The 12,283-nt window shown below is 41.9% G+C and overlaps 1 protein-coding gene and 1 pseudogene across 16 annotated transcripts in view; one reads left to right on the top strand and one right to left on the bottom strand.

The window, feature by feature from the left end:
• Positions 1 to 12,283, top strand: part of Celf2 (CUGBP Elav-like family member 2) — an 859,338-nt gene that overhangs the window by 833,536 nt on the left and 13,519 nt on the right. For 12 of the 16 annotated variants that reach the window (XM_031359773.1, XM_031359767.1, XM_031359778.1 and 9 more), the window contains one exon: positions 6,522 to 6,641. In XM_031359773.1, the coding sequence (XP_031215633.1) occupies positions 6,522 to 6,641 (120 nt within the window). Of the gene's footprint in view, positions 1 to 6,521; positions 6,654 to 12,283 lie in introns of all 16 variants that reach the window. The other 4 variants (XM_031359771.1, XM_031359777.1, XM_031359768.1 and 1 more) reach the window with 1 other exon arrangement.
• Positions 568 to 3,583, bottom strand: LOC116082553 (annotated as a pseudogene).

The raw sequence follows: 12,283 nt of genomic DNA, 5'->3' as shown, positions 1-12,283 counted from the left end.
TTTTTTTTTTTTTTTTTTTTAACTATACAGAATATGAAGGTTTATTTCCAAAAAGATTAATTTTTTTTTAACCAGGATACACAGATGCACTTAATATAACAGTACCTTCTGCAAAAATAGGTTACATAATACTCCGAAATGCAAGGAACAATCTTATTCTCTAAAAATTAGACAGCAGGCTTTTGAAGCTCTAATAGCCTTCAAAATGGAGGCAGCAAACACTGGTGACACCACAGAGCTATGCTGCAAATGAAACCACTGCCATTCAGCTGCAAACCACTCATGTTCACACAGCGCCAAGCAGAACAGCCTCGGTGCCAATCCTTTCAAATGGGTCTCAGTGCTGCAAGAAAAGGTTGAATGGTACACAAAACTAGGGAAAGTTTCAACAAAACTATTTAAACATCTTCTCTAAAATTGAGAAAAGAAATCGTGTTAAATTTTTTTTAAAAAAAAGCAACAGTCAGCTGGAACTCTCAAGCAGTCAGCGGTCCTCCTAGTAGGCAGTCAGGGACAGTTTGCAGGAGTTCTCGATAAGTTATCTTGAAGCAACAGCAGGACGCTTGCGTTAAAATCGCCGAGGAGGTCCACTCTTAGATGGCTTAAACCCTGAGCTGCTTCCTCTTGGCAGGGAGTTGCCACTCATCTGTACAGTCCTGTTCACTGGGGATGCAGTGCTTGACTGTTGGGTTATCATGCCTGCTCCTGCCCGGCCATCACCCATTCGTCTTGTGTCATGGTAGCTAGGCCCCTAAGAGGGTGGGCCATGCCACTCTTTCCTTGGTCCACTTGTGTCCCGTCCATGACGTTCCACAACATGTCGTTCTTCAGGGTAGTGCTGTGTTCTACTTCCTCTGTCAGAGATGACTCCTCGCTCTCCCTCTCTGGTTCCATAGCCTGAGGCACTACTCCGATTCCCAGGGGGTGCTCCCCTCACAGTGTGTCCAGACACTTCTCTCCCAGATCGTTCTGGCCTTTCAACTCTTTTGACTCCCGTTTTTCTGTGGACATATTCGCTTCACTTTTCCAGGAGGTTGGTCTAGAAGGATTGGGCACAGTTTCTCGAGGGTGTCTGGGGTGAGCGACTTCAGGCCGGTCATGAAGGATTACTGTTCTTCTCTCATCTCGCTCCCCTCTGACCTCTCGTCTGTCTGTTTCTCTAAGTTCATTTCTTGGGGGTGGAGGCTCATTTCTTCTAGAATCATTGAAGTTTTTAGGGTATCTTTCAAAACTTGGCTCTTCTCTTCGGGCCGCTGGTCTCGGTTTTTTTCCTTCACTTTGACCAACAAACCGTTCCCGTCTTTCAAAGGACGACTGCACAGATGCAGTGTCAGGAAACCTGACCTGCTCTCGGTGACTGAAGTCAAGGAAGCTGCTCTGTTGACGATAGTCAGACCCATGGCCGAACCGTGCATCTGTAACTAGAGATAACTTTTTATTCTCGCTCCAGTAAGGATCATATCGCCTATGATCTACATCACGGGGGCGTTTCAAAGAATTCCTTTTTTCTTGTTCATAACGAAGCTGTTGCTGTTGCCTTTTGAGTTCCTCTCTCTCTCTCTCTCTCTCTCTCTCTCTCTCTCTCTCTCTCTCTCTCTCTCTCTCTCTCTCTCTCTCTCTCTCTCTCTCTCTCTCTCTCTCGAGCAATCCGTTCAGCTTCCCTACGCCCGTTCCTGTTCAATACGAATGCGTTCCCTTTCCAAGCGTTCGCATTCCACTCTCTCTCTCTAGTTTTTGCCTTTCAATTTCTAGGCGCTCTCTCTCTATAAGCGTCCCGTTCTTCCCGTTCACGAATTATTCTAATGTGTTCACGCTCTCGACACTCTCTTTCTGCAATCTCTTTTCGTCTTCTGAATTCCACTGCTTGTTTCAGTCTTTCAAAACGAACTAAATGTTCTCTCAATCTTTGTTCCTTCATCTTTTCAAAAGGCAAGATCTCTTTCCTTCTGTAGTCTTTGTCTCTCTTTTTATCTAGGCTAGCCCTCTCCTTTTCTTTGCTTCTTCCATGACCTTTCTCATATCTGCCCCTTCTTGATGGCCTACAATGATCTCCCTTGGTTTGGTTTAGTATCACCATATGTCCTGGACTCTTTGAACTTATCCGCTTCTTCTCCTCACTCTTTTTCACGGACTCTGAAGTCTGCCCACTTGGACCATCGTTGTTCTTCTTGTCTTTCTCTATTTTTTTAGTATCTTTGCTTTCTTGTTTGTCCAATTTCTCAGATGACCTTTTCTCTTCTTTTTTAATAGATGCTTGTGTCTTGGCACTCCTATCACTTGTATTCTTTTTATCGCCAGTACTTCTTGAACTACTCTTTTCATCATTTTCTTTCTTCACTTCTTTCTTAGAAGAATCACCTTTGACTTTCTCCACAGAAATCAGTTGTCCATGTAGCTGTGTGCGATGGAGATGTGCAACACATCTAGACACTTCTGTGTTGAAGACATGGTGACAATGCCATAGCATTTTGCCCTGGGACTTCGAGCATTTGTAACTACCTTTGCACTCAAAACCTTTCCATATTTGCCAAGGAGGTTCTTCAAATCAGCAGCTTTGGTATTAGAAGCCAATCCACTGACCCAGATATTCTTGGTTGAGCTTCTGCTGCTACCACCAGCACTGCCTGTGCTCCCTTTGTCATCTTTAGATGATGTCTTGCTGTCTTTAGATTCCTTTGAAGAGCTCTTTGCTTGACCAGAGGCCCCTGTAGACGAGGGCCCTTTCTTCAAAGTATCCTTTTCTTTGTCTCCAGATTCTAATTTCTTAGAACTTTCTCTGGCTTCCTTCTCGACAGGATCACCCTTCACGGAGTCTTCCTTCTTACCATCTTTATGGTTCGGATTCATCTCATAATCCTTGGTTTCCTTCTCCAGGCTCTGTGCAATGGCGTCCTGCCCATCTTTTGGCTTACTTGCTTCAGAATCTGTAATTTTCACATTTTTACCTGTTTCTAGGAGGTCATCACCATCAAAATCCAGAGTGATGGCATCTTCAGCCTGGATTGTGACCGAGATGTTGTCCTCCTCAGCTTCTTCCACAGTCACATTAGCTTCCCTCTCTTCATGAGCTGTGTGATCAGCCTCAGCTAGGCTCCCTTCTTTTTCATTTTCTTCTTCCTCACCATCTTGAGCTGTTAGAAAGGTGTCATCTTCACCTTCTTGAGCTTCAGTTTCCTGACTTTCGATGTCCTCTTTTTCTCTATCTTCTATTGCTTCTGCCTCTATAAATTCATGAGTTTTCTTGTTTTCTTCTGTAGAAAGCAACTCCTGGGAATGCACAATTTCCTCTTCATTTTCACCAAATTCTTCCAAGTCCTTTAGCTCGTCATTTCCATCTTGGTCATGTGTCTCTTGATTCTCCAATTCACAGTCCTTGACAAAAGCATCATCTTCCACAGAAGTATCTCCACTCAACTCATCTGCTTCTTGTTTTTTACCTTTGCCTTTGGTTGGTTTCTTGTTTGGAGTATCAGTTGAAACAGTTAATTCAAATATTATCTGGATCGCCTCCTTCCTCTTCAATAGCCTGCTTCAGCCGGGAGACCAGTACCGTCTTGACCCCATTGATGTCCAAGTTCGGGCATTTTCAATAGACAATAGAGCAAATCCAGATCCTGATCTTCCTCATTCACTCCCAGACTGACTTCTTGGTTGTTTATTTGCTTAGCAGCTTAGCAAGGTTAAGGCAGTAAAGACTATCGCTTTGCCATGGTGCCTTTGATAGCATCCCTCAAAGGCAGAGCCATGAGCTATGATTGGCGTGTTGGACTTTGGTTTTTGTGATTTTCTTTCTTTAAATGGCTTTCCTCATTACCTCTTTTCCTGATCTGTTAGGTTCCTAGCTGATATATCTCTCTGTTGTCACCACTCACAGTGTTGTTATCCTTAACACAATTCCAAATTGGGGCAAAGGTCATTATGGTGTTGTTTGGAGGGTTATTTGTTTGTTTCTTTGGTTGGTTGGTTGGTTGGAGGTTTTTGTTTGTTTGTTTGTTTTTGTTTTTTTGTTTTGTTTGTTTTTTGTTTTTGTTTTGTTTTGTTTTGTTTGCTTATGAAATCTGTTATGACTAAAGCCAGCCCTTGTAGGAAAACACACCTTAACTCTTTCTCTGACTACTTCATCAGAACCATCAGCCTGTCAAAATTGCTTACCAAAAAGAAAAAAAAGTAAATTTGTTCCCAGTAGCACTTTTGGCTTCAACTTTCCCATATTTGTTTCACATAAATGTATCCCCTTTAAAAGAACTGTTTTCTTATAGCCTGTCTCACACTCTAGACAGAAGCTCTGTGGTACTGCTTCAGAGCCAATATAGGAACAATGGCTTGTTTTTCTCTGACACCTCTAGTCTTCAGAAGAGTTTCTGTGCAGGGATCATAAGTTACATTCCTCTTGACTTGCCTTTTCTAGCATAGACTTCTAGCTATAAGTGATGGTATGAAGGTAAAAATGAAGCCAGCATTCCTCTAGCAAGCTACTTAGGTGGAAGTCCTACATGCTTCATGGCTTACTATATAACTTGTACAGTACAGAACAGAAGGGAAGAGAATAGGGCTAACTGGAAATGGCAGAGCCATAGTCCTGGCTTTGGAGCTGTAAGGAGGGGAGCCCTGCTGTCTCACTCTCAATTGGGCTACTATTAAACTCATCTTCAGGACTGTGATACTTGAACAAGTGTTACTAGAGAGGGGCACCTGGTGTAGACTGTGGCCTCAGTGCTTACAGAGATTTATACACTTTTCTAGGGAGGGGGAAATGGTTATCTTGTTTTGATATGAGAATGTCTAGAGATAGTAACCATAGCTCTTATAAAAATATAATAATGAGAGAGGATCCACAGATGTCCTTACTTGTCCTTGCAGTTGTTCAGTCATATCACTTAAACTCACAGTTACATATGGTTTGTTTTGTTTTCCTAATATTTATTTCTGGTTTAGAATTCAAACATCCATCATGAATAGTTTTCCCATCTGATTCACTGGCACAGTCTGGTCCAGGCTTTTACATGTATACTAACATCAGATAGAATCTGTGGGAAATATACTAGATATGCATAATTTACATGAACTGGGTTATTAAAGAGAACTCCCACTAGAAGGGAAAACACTAGAATGTACAGTGAGATGTTGTTTGTACTTTAATCACATTGGCGAGTAGTGAGTTAGCATAGGAAGCTGAGTGGTGAGTGGTTGATCAGAGGGGCAAGCCCAGGAAGCTGTACAGCCAAGATGCTTCGCATACCTTAGAGGGATTTGGTGAAGTAGAAAAACTCGAGCAAAAACTTTCTAAGACTCCTGGTGCATAAAGAATCCAAGGAAGCTTATGGCCTATCAAAGCATCTAACAGGAGAACATCTCAGAATGCCTATGGAACCCCAAAAGGCTTAATTGTCAGAGTGAGATGAAGTTAGGAACTTACAAGTAAAAATACCAATCTCAAAACTTAGTGCTGAGAAGTGCTATAGGTATTTCACTCTGAGAATTTATAGCAGTGAACAGGCCTCACATGAGCCTTACATGGGTGATCAAAGTCCTCAATCCATTTGAAAAGGCCTTAGTATGTCTTGTCCCCTAGTACTTTGTGTAGGAGGACAGCATAGCATCTTTGAAAAGACCTATCTTCAACCCAGACCTCAAAGATTTCCAGAAATAATATTAAAGCTCACATTTAGAAATCATGAAATACAGTTAAACCAAGGACCAAGAGTAGAATTCAGGGCTGGCAATAAGACTCAGCAGTTAAAAGTGTTTGCTGCTGTCATTACCCAGGTTAGGTGGCCCGCAAATACCTCCAGCTCCAAGGGATCCAACAGGCACCAACATACATGTGCAAATACACTAACACATATAGATAAATAAGCAGCAAAAATCGTTTTTTAAACTAGCAGAGTCAGAGTTAGGCAATGTATCTAGGTCAATCCAAGGTCTCTGGTATTAGAACTATTAGAGCATTAACAGAAGGCAGTTACATAATATGTTTATAGAGACTTAAGGGATCGAAAAAGTTAGAATAGCAAATGATTATTGAAAAGTAAACTGTAATGTAATATACAGTAGCTATGAGTCTAAAAGGACTTTTACATACAGCTAAAGAAAGTTTTGTGAGCAAAATAGTTCAACATACAAATGTGAGAGTCTCCCTCTGTGGACTAACAAGATAATCTAAGCTTGCATGGTTGCCATCCACAATCTTCCCCAGGAAACCCAAAGGAGCACACTAAGCATGCTGGCGAAACAGAGGGAGGTGGGCTATTGCAAGGGTGGGAACTGCAATTAAGGCCTTGCACAGTGAGGCAGAGACACTGAGCTAGGAGCCCAGCCTACCATGTGATTGCTTCAGTTACCAAGTCCATGTGCCAAAGGGTCTACAAGTCAGTCCCATTTGGCTTTCACAGAAAAACTTGAAGGGGAAAAAAAAATCACAGGTGAGTGACACCACAGTTAGCCTGTTAGTGACAAGAGGTTTTTTCCATTCCAATTATCTCTCACTTTGTACTTTTTCTCTCCCTTTGTCTCTTTTTCAGTGGCTGCTTCAACCCCCAATTCCACTGCTGGTGCAGCCATGAATTCCTTGACCTCTCTTGGGACTCTACAAGGATTGGCTGGAGCCACTGTCGGATTGAATAATATTAATGCACTAGCAGGTACCATAAACAGTGAGTGTTTGCTGCTCTGGTGGACAGCCTTCCCCTAAATTCTGAGGAAAATGGTCAACCAGAATTGACCAAAAAAGGATATAAAATGGGGAGAACTAAAACTTGGGATGGAGGAGCACATGGTCCAACAGACAGAACCTTTCTTTTTGACTTTACCTCTAAACCACCCACCACCCACCCCCAGCTTCTTTCCACCGTGTAGTATGAGTTCAAATCCTTAGAGGGCTGTGGTTTGACAGGTAGTCTCAGGTTCCAAGAAGTTTGGTTTGGCTTTGGTTTTCTCGGCCCTTCTTCAAGGCAGGATGTTCTAATAGAAAAGTTAATTCCATGGAAATTGGGAACCATACGTCCAGCTTTACTGCCAGTTGGCTCTAAGAGCTCAGGCAAATTGCAGCTCCCTCTCTGGCCTACATTCTCCACTGGAAAATTGAAAACTCTGGGTCAAATGATATTGAGGTGCCCTCCTGCTTGAAAACCAAAGTTTTCAGACAAAAGCCTAGTCTCTGAAAAGCTAGAAATGAAAGTGATTGACAAGGAGATAGTGTAAGAAGAGCCATCTTCCTTAAGAACCTAGAGATGTGGAGCATCTACAGTACAGACTGAATAGGGTGCCATTTTACTATGACAAGCAACACAGGGCTTTCACAGATAGCTTACCATATTATACTTCATTCTGAAACAAGCTTACTCATTTAGAAAGGTAGCTGGCCTCTGAGCACACAGCTAACTGCTCTGTTGTTCGGGTGCATGTGGGAATAGTGCCCAGACCTGAGGATAAGTCACATTTGATGTGGGCTTCTGCACTAGGGAGACTGAGCCTCAGTCTCCAGGAGGACAGCTAACTTGCCTATCCATCCATCTGGTCCCCTGGTTGCCCAGGAGATCTATAACAGCCAACAGAGTTTCTGCACTGTGGACCTAGTTGTCTGCCAGGCCGCCCAAGCAATGTAACACCACTTAAATTTTTAGTAAGTGGGTCTTGGCCATTTACCACACTTTAAGCCATGAGTTAGTACATAGTTAACTGTTTTACTGAATGATCTGACCATAATTATTTTAAAGCAAAAACTGTAATTTACATTTAAAAGTTCAAAAAGTAATAACTTGAAGAGAAAACAAAGATTGTATCAGCAAGATGGTGTGACACAGTAAGGGTCCAACCCCTGGGGCCACTTAGTAGGAAGAGACCACAAGCTTATACAAGCTCTCCTCTGACCTCCACAAGCCCCACTCCCTCCCACACAGACACAAAAATAAATAAAAGAGTTTAAAGAGTCTAAAATGTATCCACATAAAGGTTAACTCATATAATCCTCGTAAGAAACCATATTTTAACAAGTAGACAATCTTCAGGTTTTATTAAATCATTTCATTTAGATGCTATAGGGAGGCAAAAAACAAACAGTTTTATCTGATCCTGAAGAAAAAAATGTTTCCTTCCACATATGATATCTCTTAATTAGCATATAGTACATGGCCTGGTAACCTGTGACAGCAGAATATTTTATTCCAGTTAAAACTGCCTCCAGCTTTTACATTTTCCAGCAGCCACCTACAAGCCTGGAGGCCCGGTCCTGTGTCTGGTGCAGCTCCTCTTTTTGACCCTGTCCTACAGCAGTGCCAGCCTATGCCCTTCACCGGGGTTTCAGATGTGTGTGCATCCATCCCTCATGCTGCTTCTCTTGCCCCAGGACCTAGTTCCCCTCAAACAAGGACTTTGATTTGATCGCCTGCCTGTCCTTGGTCTGCAGAGTCACAGGCCAGTGGGAATGGTTGTCCTCCTCAGCACGTGCTCATGACTGCTGTGTGTCCACAAGTCTGTGTCCTGTCCCTCCATGCCTGCTTTGTTTTGTGTTGCCGGCCTTTTCCCATCCTTATTGTGAGGACCCCAGGGGAATTGTGTGGAATGATGAGAAACCACAACTAGTCCTTGTGTGGGATGGGTCACATGTTAGACAGAGTTTGCTCTGGCAAGGACAACAGTTTCAAATTGAATTGCTGCTTTTCAGTCTTTGTAAATGGGTTAATAGAAATATGCATAGTTCATGACAAGAAGGAATGTTCTTAATTTCACATATCCCTACCTACCAGTCATTGTGAAACCAGTCATTGTAAAACCAGGAAGAAAATGTTTAATTAAAAATTCTGCACAAATGGAAATCTCTTCCTTCTTGATTGTTAAGTGTTACTAGTGCAGGCAACTTCTCCAACCTCAGCATCAACGAGGAGGAAGCATTTACCACTTGTCTCAGATATTAATATTAAGGGAAACCCCTTTAGGGTGAAGTATCCTCTTGGCTCATTCTTCCTCAAAAGAGATGATTTCACTTGTTACAGATAATTCTCTCAAGGTAATCAAAAGATACTTTTTCAGTTCTTGACAGCTTACATATTGTTTCCTCCCCAGCTGTGTCCCAGAAATGGTTAGTATGTGATCCTGAGGCTAGTATATGATATGATGATGAGAGGATTCTGGTTTTCTCAACAGAACCAGCTATTTCCCATGAACAAAGCAGCCAGAGAGAAAATAGGTAGATGACACATCTTAGCCTAGACTTGGACTGTGTCCATGCTAGAAGGCTTGCCCCTCTCTGAAAGGGTTCACAGATGAATTGCTAGGTTAAACTGTTTGAAAAACTTACCTTTCCCTTGTATATTAATGAGTGAAGCTAAAAAGTACAGCCATCTAAAAATAAAGCCAGATCAGCAAGACCAAAAAGAATATGGGTCACTCAGGGCTTTCATCTAGATAGTTTGATTAATATGTAAACATAGGTATGTTTCTTATATTTTTGTATATTAATATCTTAATTAAGATAAAAATGCTCTGAGCATATATATCCACCCAGGAGCCTTTATCTAATTTTTTTTCTAAATATAAGTGAAATGCATCCTTCCTTTTCTTTGTTCAAATTATGTGATTCTTCTACATGGCTTAACATGTTGTCTTTAAAACTATGATGCTTTTACTGTAACAAGTCATAAATACTTGAGTCATTTTCAAATTCCTTTATGCAGATAAAAGAAGAGAGGACTTAAGTACATTACCCTAGCTTACACTGCTCTTTATTTGCATTGTGGAGTCACTATTTTGATCTGTCGAATGTCATTCTTGTACCAGAGCACATTTGTGATCCTACCAACATAGGCAAACATGGAAGTGCAACTAATTGTATTCCTATTCATCTTCCATAATTTCAGTTACTTTCCCCAGACCCTCATTTATTAACTTGTAGATTAGCAGGCTAGACATGTTCTAATACATTCCTTACTTTTTCTCTCTTGTATGTGATCTATATCACCTAAGAAGAGTGACTTGCAAATAAATGTCTGCTTATGGTCACTCCTAGTTCTTTCTGCTTAGCACCATCTCCACAGTGCTCACAAGAAAACTTGATTATATTTGTGGATGTGTCTGCCATTTTAAATAATTTAGGCCTGTGAGCGAAGACCTCTGAAGAGTAGTTAAATGTAACAACTTAGTAGTCAGGAGATGTAGCAACTCTATTGTCAGGCCAACTACCTAGACCTCTCTTAACATAGGTTTGTCACCCCTTTCATTGTATCCAGCTTTCTCTATCTAAATAGCATGAGTGAGAGTTTAGATGACTAGGGGCAATAATTGATCCATTCAGCTTTCTCAAAGAAAAGCTTTATTCTTTTAAATGGAAATATTTTATTCAACTAAACTTTCTCCAACCTCTGCTTCTAAGGTCCAAGGCTTTTAAAGATAATCAGATGTTGAGAGCTGAATTGTTAACTTTGATGCCATGATTATTTAATGTAGAATAACATCAGCTAAGTTATAAGAATTGCCCTCCACAGTTGAAGCCCTCCTCTGACGGTTCTCCAGATGCCTCCAAGTGCTCCCTTGGTTGTTACTCCCTGAACTTAGCCAACCCACAGCTTCCACGATTTGAAAATATATTTTCAAAGATAGTATGATTACAAAATATATAATGTATTTTTCAAGATAGTATAAATATTCTCAATGTATTTATGTTTGAAAGAACTTTTTCACCTCTTTTATTGTTTATTCAGGAAAGATTAATGTCATAGAAGAGGGAAGCTGTAGGCTGGGATGGCCAAGCTGTCCCACAGATCCATATCTGCCCAGGTGCCTAGCCAGTTCCCCACCTTGGTGTCTCTGCTCCATCTATTTCAGAGTCTCCCTATAACTGCCTCTAAGCATGTAAGGCTAGGCATCATTTTCTACATGCATAGGAGCAGTAGAAGCAAACAGAGCTTCTAAAAAGTAGGTCTTGGTTGGAGTATATAGTCTAGGAACACAAAACCAGCCATGGCAACATCCTACCCAGAAGGATGGATGCCAGGGATGGAAATTTTTCTGGTGGAGCTGCAGGCCTTCCACATTTAGTTCTGAAAGATTTGAAGTTCATTGCCTTTCTGATTCAGGAAGTGGGAAATGATAAAATAGGGAGAATTCCAAGCTGCAGCCTAAGTTGGATCCTTGTATATGGTACTTCTTTGGCAGTGTGTGGACATTCCACAGCCCTTATCTGACAAGCCATGACAGGTAGATTTGGAGGTATTCATTAGAGTGGAGCTCAGGCCTCCACATATCCATGTCAGTCAGCTGGCCTACCTGGAGTTCCACAGACTGCTGTGCACACATGAAACCACACATTTTGGGGTAGAGGGCAAGTCACTTTCCTTCCAGAATTTCCTCCTATAGAGGAACTGACTCCACAGCTTGATGGCCTGCATTCCTAATACTTGCTGTGGAACTGAAAGATCCACTCCACTGGTTCCAAGTCGACTCACATACTTAGAAGTATCTCACACATACAGAACAGTACACATAAACCATAACCAAAGGGGAGAAGAGAATTGTTCTCCAGTCCTTTGGCAGCCACAACAATAGGGCTGGGTGGGAAGAAAAGGCAGGAGTGTAAATGTGGTTAGGTGGTGTCTGAGAATCACTGAAATAATTAGAGGATGGACTCTCAGCTCTCTAAGAGTGCTTGTTTGATGACCACATACAAGAAAACAGCCTTCTTTCTACTGAGAACCGAGAGGAGGCGTGGTAGCTTAGCTCTGAGAGCCTTCAGGCGTGGTAGTTTAGCTCTAAGTACCTTCGGATCAGTCCTTTCTCCAAGGGCTAGGAATTCATCCTTGACTCCTACAGACTTTTGCTTACCCAGCTTCTATGAAGAGTCTGTTGTACTGCTCCTCAAGGCCCAGTTCAGTCTCCTTCAGGGCTCTGCTGGGAAGTCATGGTCAACTTCCTGTCCCACGCCTTGCCTTTCAGTCTGAGGGAGGAAGGTGTCCCAGCACCATAAGCACCTACGGTGTAATGAGGAGCCCCCACTTCCTCTCCTGCCTGAGGACTGCAAGTGGTGGGACTAAAGAGACTTCTGACTTGAGTCCCCATCCTTGCCAGGGTCTTCACTCTAGCCTCCACCACCATCAAGACTTATTTCAGTAAGGTCTTCTCAAAAACAAATCTTTTTTTTAAAGCCTTTTTAAATCAAAAAAAAATCAAAACAAAAACAAAAAAACAAAGGCAATTACATATTCCATATCCTGAATTCATGTGAAAGTTCATAGTCCGTGAAGCATTGTTTGTTTTGCCTGAGTACTCTAGGAAAATGTCACAGTCAGCAAGC

The sequence above is a fragment of the Mastomys coucha genome, unplaced genomic scaffold (genome assembly GCF_008632895.1).
Source record: "Mastomys coucha isolate ucsf_1 unplaced genomic scaffold, UCSF_Mcou_1 pScaffold7, whole genome shotgun sequence".
NCBI lineage: Eukaryota > Metazoa > Chordata > Mammalia > Rodentia > Muridae > Mastomys > Mastomys coucha.
This window is presented reverse-complemented; position numbering and strand designations above follow the sequence as displayed.